This window comes from Acomys minous, assembly GCF_964271855.1.
Source record: "Acomys minous genome assembly, chromosome: 19".
NCBI classification, from domain to species: Eukaryota; Metazoa; Chordata; class Mammalia; order Rodentia; family Muridae; genus Acomys; species Acomys minous.
Window position 1 is genome coordinate 61,575,547 of NC_140499.1, and position 12,885 is coordinate 61,588,431.

General features: G+C 55.6%; 1 protein-coding gene across 9 annotated transcripts; it reads right to left on the minus strand.

Annotated features, from left to right (window-relative positions):
• Positions 1-1,397: 1,397 nt before the first annotated feature.
• Positions 1,398-12,668, minus strand: ADAM15 (ADAM metallopeptidase domain 15). Of its 9 annotated transcripts, none has more exons than XM_084769458.1 (23): positions 12,467-12,668; positions 11,202-11,302; positions 10,535-10,611; positions 10,000-10,078; positions 9,779-9,855; positions 9,495-9,687; positions 7,974-8,039; positions 7,820-7,888; positions 7,566-7,735; positions 7,353-7,437; positions 6,766-6,914; positions 6,468-6,642; positions 6,144-6,236; positions 5,697-6,001; positions 5,412-5,607; positions 5,093-5,170; positions 4,130-4,202; positions 3,789-3,927; positions 3,308-3,377; positions 2,711-2,785; positions 2,219-2,290; positions 1,867-1,991; positions 1,398-1,748 (listed from the first exon to the last, which is right to left on the minus strand). In XM_084769458.1, the coding sequence occupies exons 1-23, from the start codon at positions 12,543-12,545 to the stop codon at positions 1,706-1,708; spliced, it is 2,589 nt and encodes an 862-aa protein (XP_084625584.1). In that variant the 5' UTR covers positions 12,546-12,668; the 3' UTR covers positions 1,398-1,705. The 9 variants fall into 9 exon arrangements, with proteins under 9 accessions (XP_084625584.1, XP_084625585.1, XP_084625587.1 ...); XM_084769459.1 differs by having other exon boundaries at positions 3,308-3,349; positions 3,788-3,927; XM_084769461.1 differs by lacking the exon at positions 2,711-2,785.
• Between the last annotated feature and the right edge of the window lie 217 nt (positions 12,669-12,885).

Below are 12,885 nucleotides of genomic sequence, written 5' to 3' on the forward strand. Positions count from 1 at the left end.
CTGTTTTGAGGTTTTGATTTTCTGAGTGTGTGTGTACGTGTCGGTGCGAGTTGTCATGAAACGAAGGTCCTTGCTTCTATCCCTCTCCACCTTATTTTTTGAGACAGGGTCTCTCACTGAACCCGGTGCTCGCTGATTGGTTAGGCTTGCACTCCGGTAAATTTAGGGTGGGGTGGGGGTGGGGATCCTCCTGTTTCCTAGCCCCACCTCACCCCCTCCCACCCGCGGCAGGGTTGCCGAAGCAAACCACTAAACTTGGGACTTTTTACAAGGGCGCTGGGGAGCCAAGCCCAGGTAAGCACTTTCCCAAGGCCGAATCTTCTCTCCGGTCTCACGTTGTGCCTTGTTTTGTTTACATTTTAACCCAGACCGGCCTCAAACTGGTGATAATCCCCCTGCCCCATCCTCCCAGTGCCGGGATTACATGCACACACTTCTTTGCGCTACCACCTAAGAGGGCTGGGTTTTGGTGGGTTTTTTGTTTTTGTTTTTGTTTTTGTTTGTTTTGTTTTGTTTATATCTTGTCTTTCATGTCTGCATTAGTTCAAGGAAGAAAGCCTTATTGAAAGTCTGGGAGGCCAGAGCTGGATTGCACATGCAGTTACCTCCATAATCTCAGCACTGGGAGAATGTCCCAGAAGAAGCTCTAGTCAGCTTGAACTACACAGCAAGAGCCTATTGGGGGCAGGGTGTGTGTGTGTGTGTGTGTGTGTGTGTACACGCCCGTGTGCACAATGGCCAGCACCCCAAACCCCAGATAGTTTTGGAGGCTGAAACAGAAGAATTACCTTCCATTGCATTGCTTTTTCTTTGCACACCCAGAGGATGGTGCACGGAGAAGGACATCCCCATTCCTACAGAGCCTTGGGTGTCATGTTGGGTGACCACCGTGGGGTACAGCCTGCCCCTTATTCCCATATACCCCTTTCCCACGAGGCCTCCAGTTCTGAGGACTAAATCATGAGGTGGTAGCAATTAGTGCAAGGCACAAAGCACCTTTGTTCTAGGGCCTTCTTCGGGTGGAGGCAGGGAGGTGGAGGAGGCAGGTGTGAAGCCTTGGAACCCAAGCAGCTGCTGCCCTGCTCCGCCCAGGCTCAGGGCTCTGAGAACACCAGTTAGACCCATTTTCCCAGCCACTGGTCAGAGGGTGGGGATGCAGGTCTGACAACTTAGGTCATCTGTCTGTAGCTTCGCTGGGGATGAACGGCATTTGGCAGGGAGAACTTGGAGACCAGAGGCCATTCGTCCCAGACTGGGCAGAAACAAGTTACAGGCATCCAAGTGACATTCTAGTTGACCCTTTCTGTATGTCATCCTCTCCAGCAGGCCCTGGTCTGGCCCAGCAGCGTCTCCTAGTGGCCAGATCTGGAAACACAGCAGGAACTACCCAGCTTCCAGGAGCAGACACATTCCAAGATCTCATTTTTTTTATTTTTTTTTAATTATGACAGAGACGGTCGGGTGATCACGTCCCTCTGCTCCCCACTGCAGCCCCAGCCCCTCCTCAACACCCAGCTGCAGCTATTTCGGTGGGTCTCCAGGTATTGCTTAACAGTGCCTGACAGTGGGTGGTGGTTCCTTAGGGCTGGACACTGCATGGTCCAGCCTCTTGCTTCTCTGGTCATTTTCGGGGAGATTCTGGGCAGAGATTCAATGTCTTTAAGTCCTAAATCTGGGGCAGGAGGCAGCCAAATCTCAAGAGAGGTCAGAGGTAGAGCGAGGACGCTGCTGGGGGTGGTGGAGCTGGCCTGGAGTTTAGAAAAGCCAAGGGGGGGGGGGGAGAACAAACATAGGGTCAGAGCCCCTGCTATAGACGCGTCTCACTGGCAACACCCTTTAGACCTCAGCCACACCCTCCACGCCTACCTGGAGGGTACCACCAGCCTCGAGCTTCCATCTCCTGGGCCAGGCAGGTCACCTGGTGGGTGCCGGCCTTGTGGGTTGGCAGGCAGTGGCTTTCTTGGGGGTGGGGGTTTGGTAGGCCTCTGAGACTGAGAGAGAAGGCCAGTTTGAAAGGGGGCCATGTTTCTCACCCACAAGGTAGGAGTCATAGGAGCAGTGCTAGCTGTGGTCACCTTTGTCTCCAAACAAACCTGTCACTACCAAAGGTGTCAACTGGGGTACATACATGCCTTTAGGAACAGAGGGAGGCATCCTGCCACAGCACACCAAGGCTCTAGGCCAGAGAGGCAATGCCCTGCTCTCCCCTCACTGTTACCTTTGGGCGCCTCACCACAGGGTCGGCGGGCAGAGGGCGAGTGGGGGGATTGGATCGGTCAGCCAGCTCAGCCTGAACAAAGAGAGGAGCGGTGGCCCTGAGAGCACAGTCAAAGGCAGTGAGCACGAGAGGCTCCCCAGAGGTCAACATGCAAAGTCAGCCAAAAGGGGGGGATGGGGGGGGTCAAGAGAAAACGTGAGCATGCGCAGAGGGTTTTGGGTGCTTGCCAATAGACAGGAGCCTCAGGGAAAGAAGGTGCGGATCAATCATGGAGTCCCTGGATGGCTGTAGTCCTACTATTGACCACCAGGTGGTAGTAGAGACCACGGCAGGAGGCTCACCCTTTGCTGCTTCAGGGACTTTTGAAGTCTGAGGGGGCACCCTGGTCTCCTAACGATGAACACCACTGGGGGGAAGCAGGGATGAGAACTGCTATTGGGCACCCAGCCCCCCACCTGTCCTGAGCCAGGGCAAGGCCTGGCTCAGATTTACCTGGAGTTTCTTGGGCACGGGGTTAGGTGGCAGCGGCCTGGAGGGGGGCACCGGAAAGCGGACCGCACTAGCTTGCTGAGAGGGCAGGAGGAGCAGACAGGCAGGGTGGGCAGGAGGAAACAGACAGATGTGGGCAGAAAGGGGTTAGTGTTCAGACAAGGGCAGCGGGAAGTTACTCAGCTGCATGCGGGGGGGGGGGGGTGCTGTGTAAAGGAGGGGGCCGTGCAGACTGACTCCACACACCCTGGGCACTCAGCATCCGTTCACACGTCATGTTCTGGGCCTTGTCAGATCTTAGCACACCACCCCATAGTCCCATGGCACTGTTCCCTGTAAAGGGCATGGATAGAACCACAGCTCAAAGCTACCAATTTGGCGGGCTGTAAGAGCTCCACAGTGCCTCCTGGGGGTGACTGGCCCATCCATTCTTTCTGGACTCCTTTCTTTGCCTGCTGCTGGCCATGACCCCTTGGAATGACTGAGCACTTCAAGTCTTTTTTCTTTTTTTCTTTTTTTCGTCTTGAGCCTTTAGTGCCACCTCTAGGGCCTAGGTAGAAACCAAGTCATGTGGACCCTTTCCTCGGATCCAGGGCTTACCTTAGCGCCTGGCATCTGCTGTACCCTCTGTGGAGGTCCTGGCCGGTCAGGAGGATTGGATTGGGCTGCCCTGAATATGAAGAAAAGCCAGAGGGGGGTGGGGTGGAGAGAGGCGCTAGCCATCCACCTGCTGACCTGGGAGAAATTAACCCTTTGGCTCTTGGGAGGATACTGTGTGGTTTAAGGCCAGGGAGGGGGGTTGGGGTGTGTGTGATTGAACCAGCCTGGAAGGCTACCTTTCCCCTAATTTGGGGTCCTGAGAGAAAGTGGCCCTAGGACCTGGGGGGTGGGGGGGTGTGCCTGAGTGAAGCCCAGGGGCAGCTGTAGAGATACTAGGTAGGTGTGTAGGAACGAATGGTGGTCAGAAAACCCAGGGTCCGAGAGCTGAAGCTCAGCAGCAGGGGGTAAGGACCACGTGGCTAGGGGCCTTCAGAGGCAGGGGCTTCAGAAGGACACAGCAGCAGGGACGGGGTGTTTGTACCTATATTGGCAGCTGGATCCCTTGAGCTGGCAGAGCCGCTGATGCAGGCGGGCACGGTGCCAATAGCTGGCACCAAGTAGTACTAGGACCAACAGCAACAGGAGGCTGAGGAGCAGGCCTGTGGTCAGGGAGCTGGTTGCTACGGAAAGAGATCCAAACTGAGGGCAAGGAAGGCTAAGGGCATTCTACCAAGGGGGGGGGCAGGGGACCAAAGACAGCTTCAGGGGTCACAGAGTCAAGGAGTTAAGGATCTGGAAGGGGAAAGGGTCAGGAAGAAGACCAAAGGGAGAGGTAACAGGCACAGCCATTTCGCCCTCCCCAGTGCCCCATCCCCTGGCTACCTCTAAGCTGGGTCATGCAGTCAGGGGGTGCCCAGCCCTCCTCACAGCGGCAGTGCCTGCTGCTGTCACAGACCTAGAGATACAAAGCAAGCAATGAGGATCTCTGTATTTCCTTGTATCTGTTTTCCTTTCCTTCCTTCCTTTTTTAAAGATTTATTTATTTTATGAGTGTTTTATCTGCATGTACACCTGCATGCCAGAAGAGGGCATCAGATCCCAATATTGATGGTTGTGAGCCACCATGTGTTTGCTGGGAATTAAACTCAGGACCTCTGTGAGAGCAGACAGTGCTCTTAACCTCTGAGCCATCTCTCCAGCCCTGTTTTCCTTTCCTTCCTTCCTTCCTTCTTTTTTTTTTTTTTTTTAAGATTTATTTACTTATTATGTATACAGTGCTCTACCTGCATTTAATCCTGCAGGCCAGAAAAGGGCATTAGATCACATTACAGATGGCTGTGAGCCACCATGTGGTTGCTAGGAATTGGACTCAGGACCTCTGGAAGGGTAGACTGTGCTCTTAACCTCTGAGCCACCTCTCTCGCCCTTGCTTTTAGTTTTTGAGACAGGGTTTCTCTGTCTCTGGCCTTGCTTTGTAGACCAGGCTGGCCTGGAAGTCACAGTGATCCACCTGCCTCTGCCTCCTGAGTGTTGGGACTAAAGGTGTGCGCCACCACCACAATGGTAGGCAGACAGTACTGGAAAAAGGGCGTTTTTACCCATGCCATGGGAAATGCCAGCAAGCTAATACCTTTAGTATGTAGGTCACTAGCTAGCAGCGTTCATGCCCATTTCATGCCCTCCAAGATATGGGTACCATTATTATGTCCCTGCAGGAAGGTTATTAGTGTGGCCCCAGGAAGTGGCAAAGACCGGAGCCAAGGCGTGCCTGCCTCCAAAGTCCCTCTCCTTTTCACTTCAGCGGGCTTTGCCCTTTCCCCCTTCATCTCCTCCACACCAGCTCACCCCATGGCCATGGCATTTGCTTCGACACTCCTGTGCTCCCAGGAGATCCACGGGCTGGCACCGATGGTCGAGGCACACCTGCTCCATAGAGAGAAGAACAAAGGTCACGTGTCATCACAGAGCCTTAGAGGGAGCAGAGCCTGCAAGGCTGTGAGGCTCCCCTTTTCAGATGTAAAACAGAAATTGCCTGGGAAAACACAGCCTTTAGGGCTGGAGGACCTGACTTGCTACGGAGCCTGGACTTCGCAGCCGGCAGGGTGGAGCTTGCTGTGGTTCAGAGGGCCTTTCCCACCTGGTCTCAACCATCCGGGCTACTCACCAGGCCAGCGCCACAGGCAGTGCCAGGTAGTGCCAGGAGAGGCTGAGCCACATCATTGCCCAGGTCCAGGTGTACCCAGCTGCAGTTCAGCTGCGTCCCGTTGGCTTCCAGAACCTCTGAGAGCACATCTTGCACTGAGCCCAGCAGAGGCTGGCTCTGACCCCACTGGCACTGCAGCTGCCCACACATGGCATCTCTTGGGAGTAGGGAGAAAGACAAGCAAGGTTGGTAGAAGAAGCACCAAGGTTCCCACAAACTCAGGAAGAGTCCCTTTTTTCCACTTACCTAGGGGTGCAAGGCACGTAGCTGCCATTGGGGCTGCGCCCACAGCTCCCAAAGGCATTACCCCTAGTGTTGGCTGTCTGGAGGCAAAGTGGGACAGCAGGCTGGGCCCCAGGTCCCCAAAGAGACTGGCACTGCCGGGCATAGGAGGCACAGCGCCCGTGCACACACACAGCTTGTCCGCTAGCACAAGGCTCACCGTCCCCCAGCCTGATGTCAGGGGGGCACTGGGAGCTATCTCCTGGGCAGAACTCGGCCAAATCACAGTCGTCTCTGGGAGGGCGGCACTGCCAACCGGCTGGGTGCAACTGTGGAGGGCGGTGAGCATCAGAGTAGGTGCTGGGCAGATTCAGCCAGGAGCTCAGGGTCACAGAGATCAGAATGACCCTTGGACTCCGATGCCTGGCAGGCGAGCTCTGGGGTGGCTGGTCTCGTCAGGTCTATGCCCACCTTGCAGTTTTGACAGCAGGGCCCATCAGATGCACATTGTGCCCCTGGCCTCAGCTGGCAAGTGGAGTAGTCGCAGCAAGGATCAGTGCATTCCTGCAGGCAAGGGGGACAGAAGGGGTTGAGCCTCGGGACTGTGGCACCAGCACACAAGCCCGCTGGTCCACCCAGGGGAACAGACCCAGGTGTCAGGGCCACAGCAGTGAGTGAGAATGACAGGAAGGTGCCCTCAGAGCCAGAAAGCTATGCGGGGAAACTTAAGAGCTGCGTTAATCAGGCCAAGGGCACAGGCGAGAGTGGGCAAGGCTTTGGGATCAGGGGGCTCACGTCTGGGAAGCCGCAGTCACACTGCTCGCCGGGGTCCACAAACATATTCCCACACAGAGAGGACATAGGGGTCAGGCCGGGCAGCCGTTCCAAGAGGCAGCTGCCCAGCCCATCTAGAAGGGCTTTTTCCAGGGCCTGTCGGCTGCAGTTGCTGAAGTTCAAACCGGGTAGGAAACTGGGGAGAGAGGCAAGGTTTGGGGTGAGGGGGGTGGTGAGGGGTTGTCTCTCCTAGCTTGCCTTGCTCTCATGCATCCTAACCCATCCCATCCCCCACACCATCCCATCAGCAGCTACTCACTCTGTGGAGGCCTCCATGATGCAGCTCTTGGCTGGAGCTGGACCTGGGCAGGGGCAATTGCTCCCGGGTGAATCATGGTCCAGACCCAGGCTGTGGCCCAACTCATGGGCAATGGAGGAGGCAACTCCCAAGATGCTTGTAGAGTGGTCCTATCATTGGAGAGGGAGATACCCCAGGTCCAGCCTGGACTCAACACAATGGACAGCCTTACCTGACTGACTCCCCTTCCCTCTGCAAACCGTCTCTTGGATACTGCCTTCCCCCTTAATTTGCTACCAGAGTAGGAGAGTCCAAGCCTGGGTCACTAGAAATCTAAGTTCTAGCTCAACTCTGCCCTCCCCCCACCTCACCCCACCGGATACTATCGCCTCTGCCTTCGGGCCTCACAACTCCCCTAGAAATGCCAAGGTGTCATAAGTGGCAACTCTGTATACTACAATGAACTGGCCACTGCAAGTTCCCTGGCCAAGTAAAAGCCTTCCTACCAGCTTTGAGGCTGGTCAAGTGTGAAGGGCGCTTACAGTGAACAGAGGCTACATACACTGGAGAGGTGTACCTGGAAGTGAGGAGACCTGCGGATAACTTACCATATTCACACCTCCCGAGAAGTCAGGGGAGCAGATGGAATTCTGAACGGCCATGCCCACCATGGGCCCAGAGAAGGACGTAACACTGTGAGACAGAGGTGAAAGGTCAAGGTCTACAGCTGTCAGCAGAGCTTCCAAGGAGTTGAAGGGATGTGAACTTGGCCCCAACAAGACAAACACCCGGGCTCCAGTAGCTGAGCTTGGGACCCTTACGTCACCAGCTGGGCACTGTCATGGGGCAGTCGAGGCAGCAGGTCGGTCCGGCGCCAGTGGAGGAAGTTGTCCAGCAGGACCGCTGGGTTGGAACTCATCTCTATCAGGTCGCCCTGGGTCCATGCCTCTAGGCCCACAAGCACTACCCGGACATTCAAGGGCTGGAAGAACTGAAAGGGCTGAGGTTCAGAAAAAGGGGGGGTAGGGCCGCAGCAAGGGGAGCTGTGGGGCTCGCACCCAGGCCCTGAACTCACCGTGTCTAGCAGGAAGGCCACTTCTAGGGTTCGGTTCAACAGCTGTTGGAAGTCAGGGTACTTCCTGACCTGGGGGCCCAGAGGGGTTTACCTTGAAATGTGGTAGAAAGTGGAGGTGGGGCGGGGAGCAGAAGAGGGGTGTCAGCACACTCACCTCTGAATTGTCAGCCACAATCACCAGCTCAACAATTTTGGTCTCTGTTACCACATCCCGCTTAAGCTGTGGATAAGAAGTGAGACGCGTCAGGCTAATACTGCTCAGGGCCGTCATTACCTCAGGCTGGGCAAGCTGTGTCCATCCACAGCCACTCGGGGGAAGCCCGAGAGGCCAAAGACCTGCCCATAGTGGACCAAGGATAGATTATGAACCTGGTAAAAAGTACTCTACTTTCCCCGCTCCAAACTCTGCTTCTTTTTCTTTAAATATTTTATTTCGTTTTTAATCTATGTGCATTGGTGTCAAAGTGTCAGATCTTGGAGTTACAGACAGTTGTGAGCTGCCATGTGGGTCCTGGGAATTGAACCCGGGTCCTTTGGAAGAGCAGGCAGTGCTCTTAGCCGCTGAGCCATCTCTTTAGCCCCAACTCTGCTTCTTCTAATTGAAACAAAGGCAAGCTTTTGGGTTTTGAGCCGGTGTCTTGCTGTGCAGATCAGGCTGGCTGTAACCTGGCTATCCTCCTGTCTCTGCGTCCCACACAACTGCTAGGATACAGCTGCGTCCCATCAATCCTAGCTTCTCTTAATTTTTTATTTTTTATTTTATTTATTTATTTATTTATTTGGTTTTTCGAGACAGGGTCTCTCTGTGTAGCCTTGACTGTCCTGGACTCACTTTGTAGACCAGGCTGGCCTCGAACTCACAGCGATCCGCCTACCTCTGCCTCCCGAGTGCTGGGATTAAAGGCGTGTGCCACCATGCCCGGCACACTTCTCTTAATTTTTAAAGATACTAACTAAAGCCAGGCGTTAGTGCTGCACACCTTAAATCCTAGCACAGGCAGAGGCAAGTGGGTCTCTGTGAGTTCAAGGCCAGCCTGGTCTATAAAGCAAGTTCCCAGCTACACAGTGAGACCTTGTCTCAAACAAAACAACTAAGTAATGGCTGACATTATCTTCTTTGTTGTTGTTGCTGTTTGGCTTTTGGTTTTTGAAACAGGGTTTCTCTGTGTAGCCTTGGCTGTCCTGGACTCACTTTGTAGACCAGGCTGGCCTGGAACTCACAGCCATCCCTTGCCTCTGCTTCCCAGAGTTCTGAGATTAAAATCATGCACCACGAGGCCTGGCTAGTAGCTGACATTGTCAAATACACTTTTCCAAACACAGTTCTAAGCCCTTGACATACATACTGGCTCGCCTTGTAAATTAGGAAGTTGTGTTTGTATTGCTTTCTAGTTTCTACTCAAGGGAACACTCTCTGCAGTGGGCCTCGAAGATAGGTGAGGCACTTGAGGTGGCTGGGCAAGTCATCTGACTACTCGGGGTTTTTTTTGTTTTTTGTTTTTTTTCTTTTGAAGTAGAGCCTTAAGGCAGCACCTGCCTTTTGAGCTTGCCAGGAAGAACGAACGAGGCAGTGTTCACTCCATGTGTAACACACAGGGACGGCGCTGTCAGCAGAAGCTACTGTCCCTAGGAACTGTGCTTAAGTCAGCTCAGTGCCACCTCCATGCTGCCTCACCCTGTGAATGTGTTGCCGTCCCAAGAGGAGGTCTGGTCCAGCCTGAGTGGGCACGAGTGCATGCCAACTTGGGGCACAGGTATGGCCTGGCAAGAGGAGGTCTTGGGTACGAGAAACAGTGACAGGACCCTGAAGGTCTCCAGGTCCCAGCTCCAGTGTGTAGCTTCTCTCTGGGGACAGAACCACCAGACCCCTAAGAAAAGAGACAGGGAGAAAAGTCAGAGAGCATCTCAGGCTCCCCCTCTGTGTGTCCTCTCCCCCGCTGTAGAACCCACCCACAGTACCTGATCCCAGAGCAGGCACAGAGGGAGACCAGAGAGCTTGGGCGGCCCTGCACGCCTCCTCGGTAGCAGCAGTCTCCCTACAACAGGGAAGTCCAGGGAACCTGAAATCTGGCTTGCTAGCAGAGAGGCAAATACCCTCCACTTCCTCCAAGGCTGCCGCCCTCCCGCCATCCTTCCCTCTTTTGCCCAGGCCAGAAACAGCATAAGAGGGCCTGACTCACCAGACTGTGTCCTTCACTGACCACCCGAGTGCCATCAGGCTGGTACCACACCAGAGTTGGGTTGCCAGGGACTAGATCTCTGTGAGAAAAGGAGGATAGTATCTGAGCCACTTCATAGGGTGTTGCAGTGATGAGCCAGAGCCTAAGGTGGACAAGGGTATGCTGGGGACCAGGCAATGCCACCCAACTACCCAGCTCCTCCGAGGCCAGAGTCTGAAGGCTGAGCTGCTGTCTTCTGCCTGTTGGGTTCCAATATAAATTTTGTCACATATGACTGTATGAACTCAGGCAAGTTCTATCTACCTTGTGGGATTGTTGCGAAGGAGCCCGTGAGTGTAGGTACTTGGTATATACTAAATGTTATGTAAATTATTTTCCAGTAATTATTCATGCCTGCCCCCTTACCTTCCCCCTCCCTTCGAGACAGGGTTTGTTTGTGTAAGCCTGGCTGTCCTGGACTCATTCGGTAGGCAAGGCTGGCCTCGAACTCACAGCTGGGATTACAGATGGGTGCCACCACACCCGGCCCCCTTACCTGTTCTGTAGGAGCTCCAGGATATGACTCTCGCCATCCAGCTCCAATTCGATCCTCAGGGTCTCAGGTAGACCGCTCTGTGAACACCAGAGGCATGTCACCTCCTCGGACCCTGCCCACACCCACATGCCCTCCCACTCCCCCCTTTATAACCAGAAAACCTCAAGCTCTCAGGAGAGTACCAATGATTAGGTCACTGGTTGGGGGATCCCATGGGAGGGACCAGGAAGCCCTGCCTGGCCTGGGGCATTGTTCCAGGGGCTTGTGTGGGGAGGGTCAAGGAAAGCATCTGAGCCGCCCCCTCGGCTTCCTGCCCAGAGAGGAAGCGTCATGAAGGACCCAGCACAGCCCTTCCTCTGACTCAGCTTCTGAATGTGTGTCTGTCTGTCTGTCCGTCCCTGTCCCTTTCCAAATCTCTCCCTCACTGGGGGTGGGGGTAGGGGGAACATCACGAGATGAAAGAAGCAGGTTTAATGTCAGATGGATGGACTGGCTGGGGCTGAGGCAGACAGATGCACGGGGAGAGGGGCTGAGTGTAGCCAGGTGCTGAGGAAAGCAGCTGGACATGGGCGGACAAGGCGGTTCGCTGGCTGCATAGCCAAACTCTGCCCTCAATTGGTTAATAATGTGGAGTGTGAGGCGATGCTATTAGCAGGATGGAACTCACCTGAAGCACTTCTGCTAAGCTAATTGGGGGGCTGTCCTGAAAGATCTGGCCACTCTGGGTCCTCTCTGGCCTGGCGTGCTGCTCCTCCTCAGTGCCTCCTCCTGCGGGGTCCCAGAACATCCTAAGAGATTGCTGAGGAGATCCTTGGCAAGGCTGGAGTGACTCCTCAGACCCACCAAACCCAGCACACAAGGCCTACCCGTGACTTAAGGCTCCTGCACTGCATGCTGGGATTTAAAGGAGGCTACAGAGAGGTGGCTTCTCTTCTAACTTACGAGTCGCCTAAGAAAGTTCAGTTTATCCAGCTTGCAGCCCCTCCTTGTCTCCCTCTGGCCAATCCCAAAGTTCTCACAGGGACCCTCCCCTGTTCCCATCCCTTCCCAGTCACACCCCCAATCAGGAATGCCCTTTCTTAGGACTGGGAGAAGCTTTGTGGCCTAGTGCCCACTTGCCCTTCCTTTTCCCTCACAGAGATGCTGGGAACGCCCATCTTTGGGTGAGCAGTGCAAACACTCCGACCTCCCTAAACAAGCCTCGGCGCCCAGTCAGGCGCACCCGTAACCAACAGCCTCCGCTTCCTTCGCCAGCACCCCCCAACAATGGTCCTCTCCCCTCCGGACACTCCACCCCCGCCTACCCTCTGGGCCCCCAGCCCAAGACAGCAGTGGGAAGTGAAAGTTCCAAGGAGGAGTTGGTGTCCCAGCCTCTTTCCTGGCAAGCGCACCCTCCCTCCCCTGTCTCCTTCGGGGCCCCTCCCCGCTCCGCCAGGCTTCTGGTGGCAACCGCACCCGGGTGAGCGGGACTGGCAGCTCAGATCTGGAATGAACGACTGGAAATAATCCTTTTCACTAACCCGCGCCACCCCCCCCCCAACCTCCCGCCGCAGCCGTGCCTATTCCGGGCACTACACAGAGTGGAACTGTCAACTAGGCCCTAGAGAAATGAAGACGTCAGTCCAGAGGAGTGTTCCATGAGTTGAGTGGGCACCCCTCTAGGCTGGAGTCTGAAAGTGTCTGCAGGGAGACTTCAAGACTTCTGGATTGGATAGGGGACGCCAGCATCCTCTCCCTCTCCCTCCTCCTCCTCTTCCTCCTCCTCCCCTTCTTCCTTCTCCTCCTCCATTCCCTCGCCAATTTAACCCGGCCCTAGGCCTTGGTCATCAGAGCAGGCAGGCTGCGCCCTGTTAGACCCCCGCAGACCCCAGCACCCCAGTATCTCCGGGTTTCCTTGTACCTTTTCCAGTCAGCTGGGGGCTGGAAACTCACCTATATTTGGGAGCGGCGGAGAGGGCCGGGGGCTGCCCGCGCCCAGGAGTCCCAGGGCCCAGAGCAGCGCCAGCCGCATGGCTGCGGAGCTCCGGGCCGGGCAAGGGCAGCAGGTGCGGGGCTACGCGTGGAGCAGCAGCCGCCGCAGCGTCGGGAACCAGCTCGGAGCAGCGCAGCCACTAGGCCCCGCCCCGCCCCGTCCGAGGCCCCGCCCCTCCCTAGGCCCCGCCCCTGCCTTCCAGCGCAGTCTCTTTCCGGCAGCTACTTGGATAGTGCGTGGACCAAATTGGGCTCGAGCTTTCTCTCCCTTCTTCGCTATCCTCCGGCCTCAGGTCTGTGGCCTGGCTTTGTGGGGGTTGTGTGGGCCGGCTCCTCCGGCTTACCCAGTCCCCGATCCCAGGGAAGCGCCAGCCGCAGGA